This window comes from Sphaeramia orbicularis, chromosome 15 (genome assembly GCF_902148855.1).
Source record: "Sphaeramia orbicularis chromosome 15, fSphaOr1.1, whole genome shotgun sequence".
In the NCBI taxonomy this organism is placed as follows: domain Eukaryota; kingdom Metazoa; phylum Chordata; class Actinopteri; order Kurtiformes; family Apogonidae; genus Sphaeramia; species Sphaeramia orbicularis.
This window is the reverse complement of record NC_043971.1, coordinates 12,443,016-12,465,571: the sequence shown is the minus strand read 5'-3', so window position 1 is coordinate 12,465,571 and position 22,556 is coordinate 12,443,016. Positions and strand designations below refer to the sequence as shown.

The window sequence follows — 22,556 nt, the reverse complement described above, 5'->3', positions numbered from 1 at the left end:
AGTTGGACCTGGTGGATTTGGAAAGTGCTTTGGACACCATGAAGGTGTAGAAAATGAATATATAAGTACAGTCCATTTACCACTTAAATCTACATGTTTAAAATGTTAAATCCACATGTTACTACGTAAATATGTTTACAGTTGGGTGTGTTTTTTACAGTATTGCTCTGGAAACCACAGCTGCCAGTTTTTTTCCATAAAAACAACAGGATTTTTTTTTTTTTACAGTATAGTTACCATGGAAACAGTGTCATCTTCTACAGCACTGATTCACCAGTAAAACCCATGGAGTTGGATCAATGACAGTGGATGGAGACACTGGGTTTATGTTCAGTTAATGATATATTTTACTGAAAAAGTCCGTTTTTCTTCAGTTTTCTCTGTTTTTGATATAATAACCCTCAACTTTAATCTGAGCTTTTATGAACATGTACATCAGGAGCGGGCAATCCATTTTCTTATTAGGCCACATGAGAAACTTTGGCAGTTGTTGAAGGCCAGACCAATGCACCTGCAGCTCTGCTCAGTATATATCTTTATAAAAACAGTAAATAAAACAATACAATGAAAATATGGAGCACAGAATATAGCTCCAAAAGAATGCAACTATTTAATGAATAGTCACAAAAATTTAACCCATAAAGACCCAAACATCCACTGGTGACCAAAATCATTTACTGATACAAACTGTTTCATGCCTGTTGATCCACTAATCTCATCCATACATGTAAATAATCGGTGTAAAATGCAGTTTGTCATCTTTTCATGGTCATCAGATATGACCCATTTGGGCGTTCAGATGCTCCATAGTTACCATGGAAACACCGTCATCTACGACACTGATTCACCAGTAAAACCCATGGAGTTTGATAAATGACAGTGGATGGACACACTTGTTTTATGTTCAGTAAATAATAGATTTTACTGGAAAAGTCACTTTTTCTTCACTTTTCTCTGTTTTGACATAATAACCTTTGGATTTACTGAGTTTTCATGAACATCTAAATTAAATATAGGAAAATACATGATTCCCAGTGAAAAATGTAAAATACAGAGGATAATATTTTAATAAAGGGTGATAAATCCCTTAAGGAAAGTTAGATATGGAGTTAAAATTCATTTGGGAACTGTCACAAAAGTAGCTGTGGGTCTTTATGAGTTAAGGAACCAAGGTTATTATCCTTAACAAAAACTAACGAAATAACAAAAACTAGAATTGTAAAAACATTTTTGTTAACTGAAATAAATAAAAACTATAATTAAAAGAAAAAACGATAACTAACAAACTGTATTGTGTGCTTACAAATCTAACTAAAACGTATAAAAAATTATGGATAAAATTCCCTTCGTTTTCATCTTTGTCAATGTCAATTTATTTCCCTCAAGCAATTTTAGCTAGCGGTACCATATGATATTTAACCGTCCGTCACTTCTCGTCACTTGTCGTTAAGAGTTGTCTTTTCGTCCCAACTCTACTGGGAAACATGGAGACTAAAGTTGGGAAAAAGCAGCAGAGTCCTGTCTGGGATCTATTTGAATTAGATGGTGAAGAAGATAAAAGATATAAAAAAATAAAACTAAACTAAAACTAAGCATTTAGAAAATAACAAAAACTAATAAAAACTAGCAAACCTGCTCTAAAAACTAATTAAAACTAACTGAATTAGAGAAAAAAAAGTCAAAACTACATAAAACTAAACTATAATGAAAAATCCAAAACTATTAGAACCTTGTAAGGAACACATCCAGGGCCCATCTGTCAATCACAATCACCATGGTAATGTCATGGTTACGTCTCCTGGGGAGAATCTGACCATGAACTCGAAGTCCTATGACAGCCTTAGAACTGCACGACACGTCTGCAAACATACTATAACTGGGTCAAATTAAGAGTGTCAATCATGTGTGTTTTTCTTCGCTGTTCATTATTAGACATCTTAAAAGTATGTTTTTCATGTTGTAGGAACCGATGGAGAAGTCAGGGTATCTGCTGAAAATGGTAAAAACCTGGAAGAAAACATGGAAGAGACGCTGGTTTGTCTTAAAAGATGGAGAGCTGCTATATTACAAGTCACCTGTAAGTTACATTCATTCAGAAATGTCTCTAAGTAGTGTGCAAAAGTCTTAGTCCACCCTATACAGAAGAGGATTAGGGCCACTGGGGAAAAAATAAATTAATTAAGGTCCTATATACTGTATATATTTTATTATTATTCTGAGAAATAAAGAAAGAGGAGTACAGCAGGCTGACATAATGATGGATTTAGTATGGTGTTATATTGGATTATTTAATAAAGAGAGCACAGATACAGGAATTGAGTGCAAAACACCACTCTTCCTACATGACAAAGTGAAACTGACACTGCTCCTGAATGTCAGGGGGAAAAAAATCTGAATTCTGAGGAAAAAAGTCAGAATTCAGACTTTAATCTAAAAATTCTGACTTTTTTTTTTTTTTCAGAATTCTGACTTTTTTTTTTTTCTGAAATTTGACTTTTTTCATAGAATTTTGACTTTTTTCAGAATAATCATTATAGATAGATAGATAGATAGATAGATAGATAGACAGATGTGTGTTGGACCTTAATTCTATATCTTTTCTTCCAGTGGCCCTAATCCTCTTCTGTAACCTTAAGCTTAATTGTTTTTATGAGTTTACATATTTATTTTTCTTTTGTTTACACACAAGAAAATACATGAAATATGTGCACAGCCTTAAAAGACACACAAAAAGCTGCTAGAAATATATTTTTAATTCAATTAATACAATGTTATTTTTTTTTACTACATCTTGAAAGTTGTTTTGGTATTTATATGTAATATATTAATTATTTTTTACCCAAAAACTGTTGTTGAGTCATGTTTGATGTAATGTAAGTTCTGTTTTAGCCACACTTTAAACACTATTAACTACACTATAAACTATTTTTATGCTACAATTACTTAGATTAGACTTCTGTTTAGATTTTAATATTCTGTTTAGTGAATATTCATTCTGTTTACTTATGTTTTTGTGTTATTTGTGTTTTAACCGTGTAATATTATAATGGTGTGTTGTATTTGCTGCTGCCTGTCTTGGCTAGGACTCCCCTTACAAAGAGAGTCTTAATCTCAATGTGTTTTTTAATAGATTAAGTTAAATAAATAAATAAATAAATAAATAAATAAATAAAAATTATAATAATAATAATAATGTTGAAATGACAACAAAGCACCACTGCTTTCAGCTGCTGCCATCATGCAAACGCTCTAAGGTTCCACTGGCCCGGAAAAACATCTATTAAAAAATCCTTCATCCCCTCCGCAATAACAATCCTGAATAACCAAAAATGAACACTTTGCTGTTTTTAACTGAACCCCTCCTCCTTTTTAGAATGATTGCACTTGAATGTTGTTTTAACGTGTTTTTTTTTTTGTTTGTCTGTTTTTAGTATGTTTCTTTATACAAGCCTCTTTATGTAGCTGTCGATCTATCTTGAATCCTTGAAACAAATAAAGTTGGAGACAGTAGATGTTACAGTTTTTCTCTTATAAGCTTGTAAAAAACTGGTGAAAAAAAATATGGAAAAAGGTGGACGCCAACAGTTTGTACTCATTGAAAACCTCTTTGTTCTGTTTCAGAGCGACGTGATCAGGAAACCTCAGGGTCAGATCGAAGTCAACGCCACGAGCAGCATCGCACGTGGAGAAGGAAAACAAGTCCTCCAGGTTTTCCTCTGCTTTTATATCTCACACAGCGCAGACGGATGTTTTGATATAGTATTCTCACCTCTGTGTGTGTGTTGTTTTGTGTGTAGATCGTGACGGGGAAGCGTGTTTACTACCTGAAGGCCGACTCTCCCAACCTGCTGGAGGAGTGGCTCAGGGTCCTGCAGAGCGTCCTGAGGGTCAAAGCCGCCAGTCCACTCTTTACTCAGCCGGACATTCGACCCGGCATGAAGGGGCTGCTTATTAAGGTACAAAGACTTCCCAACAATCTGGGCTCCATTTTGGAATTTTTGACCAATTTTTTAAATATTGAAAATGTACCTTTACTTATAATGGGCCATATTTTAATGGTTTATAACATGGAAATGGTTAGAGAAATCAACTACTGGTCAGATTTATTCAAGATTTTCATGTAGCTTCCGTCGGGACAATGTCTATAAAGTCTGTTCACAGTTCTGACAAATTTAGATTTTAAAATTTTTGATGAATTTTTTAAATAGTAAAATTTTACCTTTACTTATAATGGACCATATTTTATTGGCTTATAACATGGAAATGATTGGAGATATCAGTATAGTTACAACTGAGCACTAATAGGAAGTCATATATGGACTTTCATTTGGATCCATGACCTTTGACCTTGAGTGACCTTGAAGGGTAAAACTCAAGTTTACCAATGTCTAGATTTCAACAATCTTCTCTGAAACCACTTGTCAGATTCATTTCAGATTTTTATGTTGCTTACTTGGGACAGTGTCTACAAAATCTGTAACAGTTTGGAGAAATTTAGGTTTTTGCATTTTTTATGATTTTTTTAAATATAAAACATTTGTCTCTACTCATAAAGATCTATATTTAAATGGTTTATAACATGGAAATGGATGGAGAAATCAATATAGTTACTATTGAGCACTGATAGGAAGTCATATATGGACTTTCATTTGGATCCATGACCTTTGACCTTGAGTGACCTTGAAGGGTCAAACTGAAGGTTACTGATGTCAAGATTTCAACAATCTTCTCGTAAACTACTGGTCAGATTCATTTCAAATTTTTATGTAGCTCCTTTGGTGAATGTCTATAAAGTTTGTTCACTGTTTTGGGAAATTTAGGTTCTTTGCTGAATTTTTGAAATATTAAAAATTTGTCTTTACTTATAAAAGGCCATATTTTATTGGCTTATAACATGGAAATGATTAGCGATATCAACATAGTTACTATTGAGCACTGATAGGAAGTCATATATGGACTTTCATTTGGGCCCATGACCTTTGACCTTGAGTGACTTTGAAGGGCCAAACTCAAGGTCACCAATGTCTAGATTTCAACAATCTTCTCTGAAACTACAGGTCAGATTCATTTCAAATTTTTATGTAGCTCCTTGGGTGAATGTCTATAACGTTTGTTCACTGTTTTTTGGAAATTTAGGTTCTTACATTTTTGCTGAATTTTTGAAATATTAAAAATTTGCCTTTACATATAATGAGCTATATTTTAATGATTTATAACATGGAAATGGATAGAGAAATCAATGTAGTTACTATTGAGCACTGATAGGAAGTCATATATGGACTTTCATTTGGGCCCATGACCTTTGACCTTAAGTGACCTTGAAGGGTCAAACTCAAGGTCACCAATGTCTAGATTTTAACAGTCTTCCCTGAAGCTACTTGTCAGGTTCATTTCAGATTTTTATTTTTGCTTCATTGGGACAATGTCTATGAAGTCTGTTCACAGTTCTGAGAAATTTAGGTTTTAAAATTTTTTATGATTTTTTAAAAATATGAAAATGTTACCTTTACTTATAATAGGCCATATTTTATTGGTTTATAACATGGAAATGATTGGAGATATCAGTATAGTTACTATTGAGCACTAATAGGAAGTAATATATGGACTTTCATTTGGGTCCATGACCTTTGACCTTGAGTGACCTTGAAGGGTCAAACTCAAGGTCACCAATGTTTAGATTTCATCAGTCTTCTCTGAAACTACTAGTCAGATTCATTTCAGATTTTTATGTAGCTAACTTTGGACGATGTCTATAAAATCTCTTCACAGTTGTTTGCATTTTTTAGGATTTTTTTAAAATATAAAATATTTGTCTATACTTATTATCAGCTATATTTTAATGGTTTATAACATGGAAATAGATACAGAAATCAGCATAGTTACTTTTGAGCACTGATTGGAAGTCATATATGGGCTTTCATTTGGGTCCATGACCTTTGACCTTGAAAGACCTTAAAGGGTCAAACTCAAGATCAAGGTTATTTTTCAATCATCTTCTTAAATGAAACTACTTGTTAGATTCATTTAAAAATTATATGTTGCTTCCTTGGGACAATGTCTATAAAGTTTGTTCACAGTTTTGAGAAATTTAGGTTTTTACATTTTTATGAATTTTTGAAATATAAAAAAATTGCCTTTACTTATAATTTGCCACATTTTAAAGGCTTATGCCATGGAAATGGATAGAGAAATGAACATAGTTACTATTGAGCACTGATAGGAAGTCATATATGTACTTTCATTTGGGCCCATGACATTTGACATTGAGTGACCTTAAAGCTATACCTAGCGATGTGGCATTTCTCACAGCACTTAGCAAAAGTTTGAACATGAACAACCCGCCTCCCTCCAAAGCCCCGCCCCCTTCCCTCTGCCTGAACTCTGAGGCTCCTCCTCCTCTCTCCTCCTCTCTCCTGATGCGCAATGGAAACAGAGGAGGAAGCAGAGGTGGAGGTCCGGTCCGTTTTGGCGTGTCCGCGGACCCCTCCCTCGGTAATCAGATGCATCATCCACCTGCCGCAGGCCTGCGGCTCCTGTTCCATCAGTAGACCTGGTCTGTGCAGTACTGGGTCAGTGTCTTCACTGCAGTGCCCAGGGGATGGGCGCGCGCACTGTGAACGCGCGGCCTCCGCGAATTTTCCGTGGACATTTGAAGTTTCATAGTCCATACAATTATCATCCTACATCATCTTACATGTGTGAGACCATGTACATGTACCTGTATGAGTCCCACCGTCATAAAAGCTGAGCTTTATGCAGACCTGTTCAGTCTAGTACAGCTGACTTCCGGACTTTTATCTCCATCCTTCATTCATCAGACTCCCATTTGTGCCCCTCAGTTGTCGTTTCTGTTCATAAATTCGTTTAATCCCTTCCACATGTGCATGTCAGTTCTATCCAAGCACATCCTAGACAGTAGACTGTGGTCAGTGACAGGAGAAGCAGCGCCAGTGAAGCGTCAGATTCAGAGGGACACATATCTGATGTGAGACGGCGATAATGGATCGGATGCTGGACGGCCGTAATGGATGATTGACAGGAGGCTTAGCCAGGTTCGGCCAATTATTTTATTCGGACCGACTAAAATGATTTGATGACTTTTATCAGAAATATATGAGAATTAAACATTTTTGAGTTTCAATACCTGGTGGATTTCTTTTACATTTTAGTTTGACACATGCTTATCAGGAGCATTTTAAGATGACAAAAGAAAAATGTAAAAATGCCACATCATACGGTATAGCTGTAAAGGGTCAAATTCAAGGTCAAGGTAAGATTTCAACAATCTTCTTCTCTGAAACTACTGGTCACATTCATTTAAAATTTTATATGTTGTTTCCTTGGGACAATGTGTATAAAGTCCATTCACAGTTTCAAGAAATTTAGATTTTAAAATTTTTTACGAATTTTTGAAGTACTGAAAATTTGCCGTTACTTACAATGGACCATATTTTAATGGCTTATACCGTGGAAATAGTTAGAGATATCAATATAGTTACTATTGAGCACTAATAGGAAGCCATATATGGACTTTCATTTGGGCCCATGACCTTTGACCTTGAGTGTTCTTGAAGGGTCAAACTCAAGGTCAAGGTTAGATTTCAATAATCATCTTCTTTGAAAATCCTTGTCAGATTCATTTAAAATTTTATATGTTGCTTCCTTGGAACAATGTGTATAAAGTCCTTCAGAGTTTTGAGAAATTAAGATATTTTATTATATATATATATATATATATATATATATAAAGATTTTTTTTACGAATTTTTGAAAAACTAATAATTTGCCTTTACTTACAATGGGCCATATTTTGATGGCTTATAATGTGGAAATATAGTATAGTTACTACTGAGCACTGATAGGAAGTCATATATGGACTTTCATTGAATTAGTTGAGTTCTCCTCAGGTGAAAGTACCACCCACTTCTATTGGGAGATTGATCTCCTGCATCAACACCATAGAACTCTAACATAGCTGCAGAACCTGACAGCCTCATAAATTCAAGTTGTTATTGATTCTTGATAGAACATGCCGGTGAGATACATGGCCATTGATCCTATTTTTACTCTCTGTGTTGCAGGTGAAACATGGCTACTCCAAGCGGGTTTGGTGTGCTCTGATTGGAAAAACACTGTACTACTTTCCGAAGCCAAGAAGACAAGGTTTTTATCTGTTCTTGAAAACTGCAGAAGCCTCTTTACCGCCGCAGGAACTCATATCATTTACCCAGGACTCTATTTTGTGTGTGTGTGTGTGTTCCAGTTCCCTCTGGGTCAGATTAAACTGTGGGAGGCCCGGGTAGAAGAGGTAGACAGGTCCCGGGATTCAGAAGACGACCTGAAGATGTGTGGGCGGGGCTTACAGGTAGCACCCTTCACCATCACCATCCAGCCACAGGAACAAGGACCCACCTACCTGCTCATCGAGTCCCGCCACGAAAAGGTCAGAGGTCAAACTCCACTCGCACGTCACTTTTTTACATAAGTTATTCGGGTTTATCAATGTTAAAATGTAAATTTAGTTTCTGAGTCTTAACTCCACCCACTGCTGCAGGCTTAGATGGAGGTGATCAGTGTCTGAATGTCCAGGTGTGGATGTGAGACAGGAGTAGTTCAGGGACATCTGTAAAACAGAGAATCGCAGAGCCATATGAGGTTCTGAAAGGTTTAGTCTGAGCTTTTTTACTGGTTTTACCTCCCAATAAAGCCCCGCCTTAAACACAATGACTATTTATGTGCGTGTTAAATTTAGAATATTTCTGCTGCCCTTCTCTTGCCATCATACAGTCTTTTCCCACAGGAGACTGAAGGGGTCTTAAACCTACCAAAAGTTCCCAGACAAAAAGAGTTATTCTGCAGCCTGTGTTGTTGTGTCTATGTTTTTTTTAAAACATTATTTCAGCCTCAAATGGACAAATATGCAGTTTTATGAGTCAAAATCACAGCCTCTATGGGAGTTCAGTGGTTCAGAATAGATAAAATCATAGATAAGTGATAATAGATAATATAACATGAAATGGTTTCTGGTCAACCCTTGAAAAAATGAAAGTGTTTGGACTGAATCTGACTGTAAGACATATGAACACTTCTGATTAGAAGGGTTAATGTTGATTTTTTTTTTCTTTTTTTTTTTTTTTTTGTGTGATATAGAGTCAAATTGAAACAAATACAAAAAGTACAAAAAAAGCCGGAAAATTTTTTTTTAGATGAAATGGCAAATATGCCGTTTTCACCTACAAAATCATATTATCATATTAGTCAATTTTTATGTGCATTATTTCCATTGCTGATCCATTTAATCACATTTGAACATCATTTTGAGTCTGTTTAAACCTGAAAAAACATGTATTTGTGTTTAGTATCATTTTAATGAAAATAAATAAATATATAAATTAAACAAAGTTGTGAAAGTAAGAATAAGACTTAAAAATAAATAAATAAATAAAATACTGAATCTATTGGTAAGTACTGTGGGTTTTACAAAGCTAAGATTAACTAAAATTAGTATGGAAGAGGAGTAGGGCTGCTGGAAAAAGAAAATTAAGGTCCAATATATATTTTTTATTTTTATTCTGAGAAAAAAGTGGAAAAAAAGCCAAGGGAAAAAAAGTCAGAATTCTGACTTATGTCTCAGAATAATGATAAAATATATATATGTCTTGGACCTTAATTTTATATCTTTCCTTCCAGCGGCCCTAATCCCTTTCCATAATCTTAAACTCTATTGTTTTTATGAGCGTGCATATTTGTTTCTCATTCCCTTTTCTTTACATATACATATATATATATATATATATATATATATATATATATATATATATATATGAAATACGTGCACATCTTAAAAAGACACACAAAAAAAACTGTTAAAAAAGATGTTTTTAATTCAATTTCCTTAATATTGATTTCTTTTTATTACATCTTGAAAGTTGTTTTGGTATTTATGTGTTATATATGAGTTATTTTTTACTCAAAAAACTGTCACTGAGTCATGTTTGATGTAATTCAGTCTCAGAATTCTGTCTTTTCTCAGATTAATAATGTTAAAAAATTGATTGGACATTAATTTTTAAAAATTTTTTCTCCAGTGGCCCTAAGCCTTTTCTGTAAATTAGTCTAATTTTCATCAATGTAAGTTTATTTTCGCACATAAGACTTACAAGTACCTTCCCGTCTGACTGTTTGACACCAGCAGATGGCAGTATGTTACATTTGTGGATCTCGTGGATTGACTGAAAATATTAAAACAGGCCGTGAAACATTTCGTGGACATGATGTGGTGCCATTGATTAAAGAAGATGCTGGTGTTGTGTTTGTGGGTGTTTGCCTCTGATGTTTCTGCTGTGGCTGTGGGTGTCTCTGTAGGATTCGTGGCTGTACCATCTGTCTGTGGCAGCGGGGACCATGGTGGGGAAAGTCGGCACCGAGTTCGAACAGCTGGTGGGGAAACTCTTCCAACTGGATGGAGATCCAAGTGAGTATTTCCTACATGGTCCCAGGTTATTTTCACAACTAATAGTCCAGTGGAGTTGGTATGATTGGGGTTGAAACACTGAGATTCTTCGACATTTAGATTTACAACATGTGCTGTGTTCTGGTCTTGTATTCATTTTCATAGCATGTGTTTATTCCTGTGTTGTTGTGCGTTTATTCCTGTATTTATTCCTGTGTTTATTCCTGTATTGTTGTGTGTTTATTCCTGTATTTATTCCTGTGTTTATTCCTGTATTGTTGTGTGTTTATTCCTGTATTTATTCCTGTGTTTATTCCCGTATTGTTGTGCGTTTATTCCTGTATTTATTCCTGTGTTTATTCCTGTATTGTTGTGGGTTTATTCCTGTATTGTTGTGTGATTATTCCTGTATTTATTCCTGTATTGTTGTGTGATTATTCCTGTATTTATTCCTGTATTGTCGTGTGTTTATTCCTGTATTGTTGTGGGTTTATTCCTGTATTTATTCCTGTATTGCCCTGTGTTTATTCCTGTATCATCCTGTATTTATTCCTGTATTGCCCTGTGTTTATTCCTGTATCATCCTGTATTTATTCCTGTATTGTTGTGTTTGTCTCCCAGACTCTCAGATCTGGAGACACCCCATGTTGTGTTTCAGTAAAGAGGCTCTGTCGTCCCCCCTCACGACGCTGCCTTCACAGGCCCTGCAGACCGAGGCCGTCAAACTCTTCAAGGTACAAACACATTCAGACACAGTTACTTGACACAATCGCACCGGTAATGAACAGAAAATGCAGAACCACAGAATTTTCCTCGATCTATCTGACAGTATTTCCACCTTTTTGTGTTTGATGTTATTTTTCTGCTTCCACAGAAGGAGCTAAAAATGAAGGAGGTGGTCTCTTTACAAATTCATTTTAAATGAATGGGAAAAGGATTTGATGTAGATGTTTTTCTAACTGATTGAACTGGGTCCTGATTTGAGATGCTTTTAAGTAACAACATTCTATACTTAGACTTAAACAAATGTGTCATTCAGATACGCACAAAGGGTATACAGAACAACATTTCATTGCATTTAGGCTCAGGACAAGAATCTAATGTAAAGTGCTAAGTTATATAGATAAATGATGATAAAATACTACTATACAGTTATTAAAAATGCATGTACATGTGTGCAAAGGAGCAGGAATAAAAGGCAGCAGTGATTAAAAAGAGAAAATGCAGCAGGAGTAAATATGGCAGTTATCAAAACATACACCAGTCTACAGCAGTGTACAGCAGGGACCAGTTAAGAGTAAAGACTCTCAGTATTTTTTAAATCAGGGGTGTTAAATCCATTTTAGTTCAGGGGCCACATACAGATCAATATGACCTCAAGTGGGTTAGTAAAATAATAACATAATAATGTACAAATAATGTGAATTCCAAACTTTTCTGTATGTTTTAGAGCAGTTTAATAACAATAACAAGCAATTGATTTACACTCAAACATGTTAGTGCAGATCAAGTTTATCAAGAACAGTAAAGTTACAGTTACAATATGAATTGCAGTGTATGGGATGGCACATGCACTGCAAAAATCTAAATCTTACCAAGTGTATTTTTCTCATTTCTAGTCAAAACATCTCATCACACTTAAAATAAGACAAAATCACCTAAAGAGTAAATTTTTTTTTTTTGCTTAATTCAAGCAAAAAAAAATCTGCCAATGGAACAAGTGAAAATTATCTTGTTCAGATTTGTTGAAATCAGATTTTCCAGATCTACTGTCTATAACTCAGTTCTTATATCTCACTGAAAAGATACTCTTTAGGTGATTCTGTCTGATCTTAAGTGTGATGAGATATTTGGACTAGAAATGAGACAAACACACTTGGTACGATTTAGATTTTGCAGTGTAAGTGTCCACTGTGTTCACTGATATAGAACTAAAACAACAAAATCCATGAATATACAAGGCAAGGCAAGGAAAGGCAAGTTTATTTGTATAGCACATTTCAGCAACAAGGCAATTCAAGGTGCTTCACACAGGACATTGAAATAAAAGAAACAAAAAGAAACACATTTAAAACATAAAAGAAACATATAAAAGGTGATTAAAAACAGTGAGTAAGGAAACAACACATAAAATCAAAATAAAATAAAATAAAAATAAAAACACACACATATTAAAGTAAAAGTTGCAGTGCAGAGTTTCAAAGAGAATATAAAATTTAAAAAGTCAAAAGCCTTTTAGTCAAAGGCAGCAGTGAACAGGTGAGTCTTTAACCTGGACTTAAAAGAACTCAGACTCTCAGCAGACCTGATATTTTCTGGTAGTTTGTTCCAGATATACGGAGCATAGAAACTGAACGCTGATTCTCCATGTTTAGTTCTGACTTTGGGAACACAGAGCAGACCTGCACCAGATGACCTGAGTGGTCTGGATGGTTCATACTGGACTAGAAGGTCTCTAATGTATTTTGGGCCTAAACCATTCAGTGCTTTATATGCTAGTAAGAGAATTTTGAAGTCTATTCTCTGAGAGACAGGGAGCCAGTGTAGAGACCTCAGAACTGGACTGATGTGGTCCACTCTCTTGGTCTTAGTGAGGACTCGAGCAGCAGCATTCTGGATCAGTTGCAGTCGTCGAATAGACTTTTTAGGCAGACCAGAGAAGATACTGTTACAGTAGTCAACTCGACTAAAGATGAAGGCATGGACAAGTTTTTCAAGGTCCTGCTGCGACATCAGTCCTTTAATCCTAGAAATGTTCTTGAGGTGATAGTAAGCTGACTTTCTAATTGTTTGTATGTGGTTTTTAAAATTCAGGTCTGAATCCATGACAACACCCAAATTCCTGGCCTGGTCTGAAGTTTTTAACTGAAGTGACTGGAGCTGCATGCTGATTTTAAGACACTCCTCCTTGGGTCCAAAAATGACTACCTCAGTTTTTTCTCTGTTTAACTGAAGAAAGTTATGGCCCATCCATTCAGATATTTGCTCCATGCATTTACCCAGTGCTTGTATGGGGCTATGGTCACCATACAAGAGATCGGCTGTCCACTGTAGTGACCACTGTGCATGAAAGGGTTAATCTCAACATGCCATTTTTTTCTGGTTAACCCTTTCATGCATGAATTAGGAGAACCTTAATCAAGAATTTTTTTCCTGAGTGTTTTTATTCCTCTTTGGGCATGAAAAACAAACAAACAAACAAACAAAAAAACAATGTGATTGAATTTTAAAAAAAAATCAACCTGTTTTTCATGGAGTTACAAAAATGTCCACTCAGCTACACCATGAATTTTATTCTTGAAGCAAAGAAACAGGTATTTAAAACCCAATATCATCAAGTGATATGAAAACAGTGAAATGAAACCATGTTTAATGCAGCTAATCTGATGTTTTCTCATATTTTAACATATTCTAATACTAGTTATTACTCACTTCATGGAGATAATGTGCAAAAAATAAATATTAACAATTGATTTCCACTCAAGAACTAATCAAGAACAGCAAAGTTACAATAATGGTATGAATTGCAGTTTATGAGATGACGCATAAGTGTCCACTGTGTTGGTTGATATGGAACTAAAACAACAAAACCCATGAATATACAAGAGTAAAGTTGTAGAGTAACTGTCCACTGTAGTGACCACTATGCATGAAAGGGTTAAATAAAGGTTAGTAATAACTATGAGGCTCCATCTGTAACCCCCTCCCCTCCATCGTTCCAGACTTGTCAGCTCTTCATTAACGTGGCCATCGACGCCCCGGCCATCGACTATCATGTGTCATTAGCTCAGAGTGCGCTGCAGGTGTGTCTGGCCCATCCAGAACTCCAGAACGAGTTCTACTGTCAGCTGATCAAACAGACCCGCAGGAGGCAGCCGCACGGACATCCAGGACCGCTGCAGGTACACACCGTCACCACAGGGGGGCAGCAGAAGGACGCTTTAGTTCATGGAAAGAACAGTGTGGATCAGAAACACTGGGTTACAAAAAAATGTTTTTTGCAAGCTGTCTAGGTTTTTTCAACTGAATTAGGACCATTTTGCACCGCTAAATCCAAAAATGACATCTGTTTTTCTCAATCAGGTCAGGTTTTTTTTTTTTTGCTAATTTGATTTTGAAAAATTTGATCTTCTCACAAAATTGATTACATTTTTTTTTTAGTTTATCAGTTGATTTTTTTATATAGTTATCACCCAAAATAGGTTTTAAGAGACAAAAAAATCCTTTTCTAACAGGATTCCTGTTAGGTACAATGGTGTATTCAGCGCAGATGTAGCAGAATACGTCAGGCTTATTTTTGCAAGATCTTCTAGTTGAAGCCATTTCATTCACCTGCAATATTAAAAAAAAAACATTAATCATAAATTGGCAAAAGTAAAATCTTCAGAACTCGTTTAGTGCAAGAAATATGAAAGAATTTTGTATCATATGATGTGAAAATGCCCATAAATGTAAGCAAAAATGTTAAAAAGCCAATATGTAGCATAGTTCAGAAAGTTGACCTGATTGAGCAAAATTAATGTGATTTTTGGATTCAGCACACCAAAATTATCCTAAATCAGCTCAAAAAACGTAAACAATAAATTTGTTGTTGACCAGTGAAATCAAACCTAAGTATAATAGATTCAGATCCTGTCTGTTCTAAGTATTTGAGTGGAAAATACATCTATATTGTGTCTCTTTTGTTGACATGATCATAGAGGATGTTTTACACAGACAGAAAATACTCAAAAACTATTATCAGAAAATGAACTGAAATGAAAATCACTTATACAGTAACATCCCTGACATATTTAAAAAGTCAAACAAATAAAAGTAAATAGAGCTGCTGTTTCGTGGATAAAAAGCACTATAACATTTAAATTTTTCAGCTACTTTAACCCATAACGACCCAGAGTTACTTTTATACAGTTCCCGAATTAATTTTCTCATTATGTTTCACCTTTCTTAAGTGGTGTATCACCTTTTATTAGATTCAGATTCAAGATTCAGATTCAAGTTTATTTGTCATTTCATCATATAAAAAAATACACAGAAACGAAACATTGTACTCAGGTCCCCAGCTGTCAGCAGCATTTAGTGAATAGTATAAATTACAGATAAAAATAACAAAATAATAAAATACTGATATAAAATAGCAATAACAATAACCCCCCTCCCCTAAAAATTACCTATAAATAACTAAAAAGTTTTATTTCTAAAGTGCACAGCAGTAAAGTGCCAATTTAAAGTGCATTCCGGGCTTTATTAGAATATTATCCTCTGTATTTTGTGTTTCGTTGGTGCAAATCACGTATTTTCCTATATTTAATTCACTGATCATGCAGATGTTTATAAAATACTCAGGCTAAAGTTGGGGGTTATCATATCAGAAACAAAGAAAACAGAAGAAAAAGTATTAAAAAAAAAAAAAAACTCATGTAGTTTGACAAATGATGATGGTTGTAGACACTTATTTTTACATTCAGTTAAAGATGTATCTTGTTGAGAAGATAACTTTTGGTTCATTTTTCTCTGTTTTGATAGAATAACCGTTGAATTTACTCTCAGCTGATATAAGCATGTACATATTCAGTAAATTTAATATAAGAAAAATTCAAAACAGGGAAAAATCACTTAGGAAAGGTTAAATATAGAGAAAAATGAACTTGGAAGGCACCACAAAAATAGTTGGATCATACATCAACCTCACTGCCACATTTAAAAAGTCCAACAAATAAAAGTAAATAGAGCTGCTGTTTCATGGATAAAAAGCACTATAACATTTAAAGTTTTCAGCTACTTTAACCCATAAAGACCCAGAGTTACTTTTATGCAGTTCCTGAATTAATTTTCTCATTATATTTAACCTTTCTTAAGTGGTGTATCACCATTTATTAGAATATTATCCTCTGTATTTTATGTTTCGTTGGTGCAACTCATGTATTTTCCTATATTTAATTCACTGATCATGGAGATGTTCATAAAAGCTCAGAGTAAATTTGAGGGTTTTTATGGCAGAAACAAAGAAAACAGAAGAAAAGCTGACTTTTTTCAGCAAAGGCATCACTAACTGAACATAAACTTTCTCTCGATTTAATTTGTCACCATTTATTGTTATATTATCTTCTGTATTTTTGTAATTTTTTCACTGTGAATCATGCTTTTTCCTGTATTTATTTTCCTATATTTGATATCAATGCTTATGAAAAATCAAAGTAAATTCAAAGGTTATTACATCAAAGCAGAAAACTTGAGAAAAAGTTTTTTTTGTTTTTTTTGTTTTTTTTTCAGCAAAGATACCAGTAACCAAATGTAAAAACAAGTGTCTCCATCCACTGTCATTGATCCAACTCCATGGGTTTTACTGCTGAATCAATGTTGTGGAAGATGATGGTGTTGCCACGGTAACTACGGAGCCTCTAAACGTCCAAATGGGTCATATCTGATGACTGTGAAAATACGTCAAACTGTATTTTACACCAATTATTGACATGTATTGATCAGATTAGTGGATCAACAGGTATTGAACAGTTTAGATCAGAGGATGTATGACCCAAACGGCCAGTGGCTGTTTGGGTCTTTATGGGTTAAATTAGTTATTTTTATGAGACATATGAAACAAGAGACTATAGCTATGATTTCAGAACAAAAAAAAAAAGTTCAATCTTTGTATTTTGTCCCATTTAACCCTCAAAAACCTAAAGAGGTGCTGGCAACCACTAGCATCAACTGATCTGAAATGTTTAATAACTTCTGAACCACTATTTCTATCAATACATGTAAATAATTCAGGTAAAATGCAGTTTTTTATCTTTTCATAGTCATCAGATATGACCCATTTGGATGTTCAGAAGCTCTGTAGTTACCGTGGAAACACTGTTATCTTCTACAACATTGATTCACCAGTAAAACCCGTGGAATTAGCTCAATTACAGTGGATGGAGACACTCTTTTTTACATTCAGTTCCTGGTATCTTTGCTGGAAAAGTCACTTTTTCTTCAGTTTTCTGCTTTGATGTAATAACGTTTGAATTTATTTAGAGTCTTCATAAGCATTTAAATTAAATATAGGAAATTAAATATAGGAAAATACATAATTCACAGTGAAAATTGCAAAAAATACAGAGGATAATATAATAATCTTCTGTAACATTGATTCACCGGTAAAACTCATGTAGTTTGACAAATGATGATGGGTGTAGACACTTATTTTTACATTCAGTTGGGAAGATAACTTTTGGTTCATTTTTCTCTGTTTTGATTGAATAAGCACTGAATTTACTCTCAGCTGTTACAAGCATGTACATATTCAGTAAATTTTAATATTAGAAAAATGCAAAACACAGGGAAAAATCACTTAGCAAAGGTTAAATATAGAGAAAAATGAACATGGAAGGCAACACAAAAATAGTTGTAGGTGTTTTTAGGGTTAAAGTACAAAATATGTCATGAGAGTAGACATTTAAGATGAAAATGTGCGTCCTGTCTGTTATGTTGTTATATTTTTGTGAGCAGTTGGATCTGCAGATGTTGCCGCTGCAATGCATTATGGGTCATCTGTCTCTACTGGTCCGGTGTATCCTCTGCTAAAGGAGGCACTGAAGCTCCACTGCTTTGCGTTTAGAATATTCAGACGGCTCTTATCACGACATTTACAATAGTTCTCATCCTGTGTGTCATGTGACCCTCAGGCGTACTGAACCTGAATGTCCAGCAGGGGGCAGACGTTAAAGTATGAGGTTGCACTCTGCTTTTCATACTTGATGGAAGTGTTTATGTCTCATCATCTACTCTAAATAAAGCCACATAATGAGTCACAGCACAGTATTATGCACTAGGCTGAAAAAACAATGTAATTCAGTATCAGTAAAATCAGCTGATTAATCACATCTAAACTGGTTTGAAGTATTGATGACATGTTCAGTTTCATTTGAATCAACAGTGACTCAGATGAAATTATTATTATTATTATTATTATTATTATTATTATTATTGAATGAAGTGTCTCTTTGCTTCACCTGATCTTTATGCATTAAAATGGTTTTAAATGTATCACTATATTAGTAAAAAAAAAAAGATGCTGTAATTGGACTTTTACTCATTTTTTCCGATAAAGACCCAAATATCCACTGGTAACCAAAAGCATCTACTGATCTAAACTGTTTAATAACTTCTGATCTACTAATCCTATCTATCTATGTAAATAATTGGTGTATAATACTGTTTTTCGTCTTTTCATGGTCATCAGATATGACCCATTTGGATGTTCAGAGGCTCCGTAGTTACCGTGGAAACACCGTCATCTTCTACAACACAGATTCACCAGTAAAACCCGTAGAGTTTGATCAATGACAGTGGATGGACACACTTTGTTTATGTTCAGTTATTGATAGATTTGCTTAAAAAGTCAGTTTTTCTTCAGTTTTATCTGTTTCGGATATAATAACCCTCAACTTTATTCTGAGCTTTTATGAAGATTTACATAATCAGTGAATTAAATATAAGAAAATATTTGATTTTCACTGAAAAAATGTAAAAACCAGAGGATAATATTACAATAAATGGTGATAAATTATATAACAAAAGGTTAAATAGACAGAAAAAAATCACTTGTTTAGTTACTAGTTATATTACATTATTGCTGAAGTTATTACATCATTGATTTATTACCTATTTGATCAGTTAAGAGCAAATTTTATTACATATTTAGGAATTTATTACATTATTGAGCTTGAAATTGCACAAAAATGGGAATTGCCTGTACTTACAGAGTGCTTTTCTGGTTACCTGGCTCTGTACCAGGGGTGTCAAACTCATGTTAGTTCAGGGGCCACATTCAGCTAAATTTGATCTGAAGTGGGCCGAACCAGTAAAATAATAACAGAATAATATATAATGTCAACTCCAAAATTTTCTCTATGTATTAGAATAAGCAAAATTAAACAATGAAAATGTTTACATCTACAAACTATCCTTTCAAACAATGTGAATAAAATGAACAAACAGAAAAAATATGTGTAATTTTAACAATATTATGCTTCAGTTGATCATTTTCACGTGTTCATTATAACTTACAGATCACAGGGGGTCTACAAATACACAATATATTTAATATCAGGCGGAATATTGTTAAAAATTGTACTTACTTCTCATAAAACATTTCAGGTTGTTCATATTTGTTCAGGTTATTCACATTTTTTGTGAAATTATGCATTGTTTTAGTGTAAATACATTAAAATATTAACATTTACAAAAAAGAAATTTGGAGTTGTGAGTATTTATAGATTATTATGATAGTATTTTACTGATCCAACCCACTTGATATTGAATTGGTCTGAATGTGGAACCTGAACTAAAAGGATTGTTAATATCTTAGTGTAATTTTTGCATTTCACAAATTCATCCCAAGGGCCGGACTGGACCCTTTGGCGGGCCGGATTTGGCCCCCGGGCCACATGTTTGACACCTGTGCTCTATACTGTACCATTATTCACCCATTTACACACACAATACACTCATACACCAGCAGAATAACCAATGGGAGTATGTTCAGCATCTCACCACACGATGCCTTAATACATATGATGCCAACTTTCCGGTAGAACCTGCTGTACCTCCTGAGCAGTAGCCACCCCATGGCTGAATGTCTGGGTTGGACTTAGACACATTAAAACCTATTGTTTAACACTTTCCCTGTGGCAGTTGTTTTTATCTCACTGTGTGTTTTTGTCGTTTTTCAGGGCTGGCAGTTTTTAGCCTTATGTGTGGGACTGTTTCTGCCTCAGCACCCGTTCCTCTGGCTGCTTCAGGTTCATCTGAAAAGACACGCAGACTCAAGGTGGTACAAACGGGATAAAAAGTCACTATACCAGTGATTTTCAACCTTGGGGTCGGGACCCCAAGTGGGGTCGCCTGGAAATTCAAATGGGGTCGCCTGAAACTTCTAGTAATTGATAAAAAATTAAAACTTACTTATAAAAATTTACATTATATAGCATAAATGTTGCCTAAAATTATCATTTCTTTGCAACATATTATAACAAACTATTACATGATCAAAAACAAATTAATTTTAGCAAATAAAATGTTTCAGTTTTGAATGTCTGGGGTCGCCTCAAATTTCTAATAATTTATTTTAAAAAATTAAAAAATCAAAACTTACTAATAAAAATTTACATTCTATAGCATAAATGTTGCCTAAAATTAACATTTATTTGCAACATATTATAGCAAACTATTACATGATCAAAAACAAATTAATTTTAGCAAATAAAATGTCTCAGTTTTGAATGTCTGGGGTCACCTCAAATTTCTAATAATTTATTTTAAAAAATTCAAAAATGAAAACTTACTAATAAAAATTTACATTATATAGTCTAAATGTTGTATAAAATTACCATTTATTTGCAACATAGTATAGCAAACTATTACATGGTCAAAAACAAATTAATTTTAGCAAATAAAATGTCTCAGTTTTGAATGTCTGGGGTCGTCTCAAATTTCTAATAATTTATTTTTAAAAATTCAAAAATTAAAACTTACTAATAAAAATTTAAATTATATAGTCTAAATGTTGTCAGAAATTAACGTTTATTTGCAACATATTATAGCAAACTATTACATGATCAAAAACAAATTAATTTAGCAAAATGTCTCAGTTTTGAATGTCTGGGGTCGTCTCAAATTTCTAATAATTTATTTTAAAAAATTCAAAAATGAAAACTTACTAATAAAAATTTACATTATATAGCATAAATGTTGCCTAAAATTAACATTTATTTGCAACATATTATAGCAAACGATTACATGATTAAAAACAGATTAATTTTAGCAAATAAAATGTCTCAGTTTTGAATGTCTGGGGTTGCCTCAAATTTCTAATAATTTATTTTAAAAAATTCAAAAATGAAAACTTACTACTGAAAATTTACATTATATATTCTAAATGTTGTCTAAAATTAACATTTATTTGCAACATAGTATAGCAAACTGTTACATGGTCAAAACAAATTAATTTTAGCCCAAAAAAATTCTGTTTTGTATGTCTGGGGTCACCAGAAATTTGTGATGTTAAAATGGGGTCACGAGCCAAAAAAGGTTTGGAACCACTGCACTATATTGTCAAATCAGAAAATTGTTCATATGAATATTGCCCTATCTGCACTTGCACAGATATCGTCTTTGTTTGTTTTATGGGCCAGATCAAGCAAAAGTGAACATCAGTGTTAAAAATTAAACTTTCACCTATAATTTCTCAATTTTTTTAGCTTAAGAACTCTATTTTATGGAACTGTTTACGAAACTCCAGTATCACTTGTAGATATAAAAAAGATGTAAAAATATAATCAATATAAAAAGAAACCTTAAAAGGACTCAAATATGTAAATGCACTTGTAACTTTAATAATAATATTTTTTTCTTGCTTGTATCAGCGATATTTTAAGTCTGTGAATCTGTAAGAACTAATTTTTCAATAGTCCAAGAATATAAAAAGGTTATGTACAGTCAAATTATTAGTCAAATATGCTCTGTTATTAGCTGTATCTATCACTCAGTTGTAATTTGTATGTAAAATAAAACTTTATAAGCATATTTGTAGTGTTTTAGTTCCAATGTCTTTTATTAGGACTACTGAACAAAGTGCTAAACGGTTGTCCCCATGTTACAACATATTTGTGTTTATAAAAACATATCATTCAAACATTTTTATCCAATATTGATCACAATTGTAGTTTAACATCATAGAGCATAATTGAATTGAATTTTATTATTATTATTATTATTATTATTATTATTATTATTATTATTATTATTATTATATTTGTATTTTTATAATGTAAATCTATTTTGTTTGTATCTATCTATCTATCTATCTATCTATCTATCTATCTATCTATCTATCTATCTATCTATCTATCTATCTATCTATCTATCTATCTATCTATCTATCTATCTATCTATCTATCTATCTATCTATCCTATAATGATCTATCTTTTCTTTTCATTCATTTTGCTACTTATTTATGTTTATTTTTATCCATTTTCTTGCTAATTTTGTTCAGGTTTTATTAATTCTGTCTCATTTTGTTATTTTTCACAAATTTTGCTGCTTATTTTTGGT

At 33.5% G+C, this 22,556-nt stretch overlaps 1 protein-coding gene across 1 annotated transcript in view; it reads left to right on the top strand.

Moving 5' to 3' along the window:
• Positions 1 to 22,556, top strand: part of plekhh2 (pleckstrin homology domain containing, family H (with MyTH4 domain) member 2) — a 108,523-nt gene that overhangs the window by 71,117 nt on the left and 14,850 nt on the right. The window contains 10 exon segments of the mRNA XM_030156922.1: positions 1,964 to 2,077; positions 3,622 to 3,708; positions 3,798 to 3,956; positions 8,082 to 8,141; positions 8,143 to 8,163; positions 8,264 to 8,443; positions 10,366 to 10,474; positions 11,075 to 11,187; positions 14,176 to 14,355; positions 20,176 to 20,273. Of these exon segments, the coding sequence (XP_030012782.1) occupies positions 1,964 to 2,077; positions 3,622 to 3,708; positions 3,798 to 3,956; positions 8,082 to 8,141; positions 8,143 to 8,163; positions 8,264 to 8,443; positions 10,366 to 10,474; positions 11,075 to 11,187; positions 14,176 to 14,355; positions 20,176 to 20,273 (1,121 nt within the window).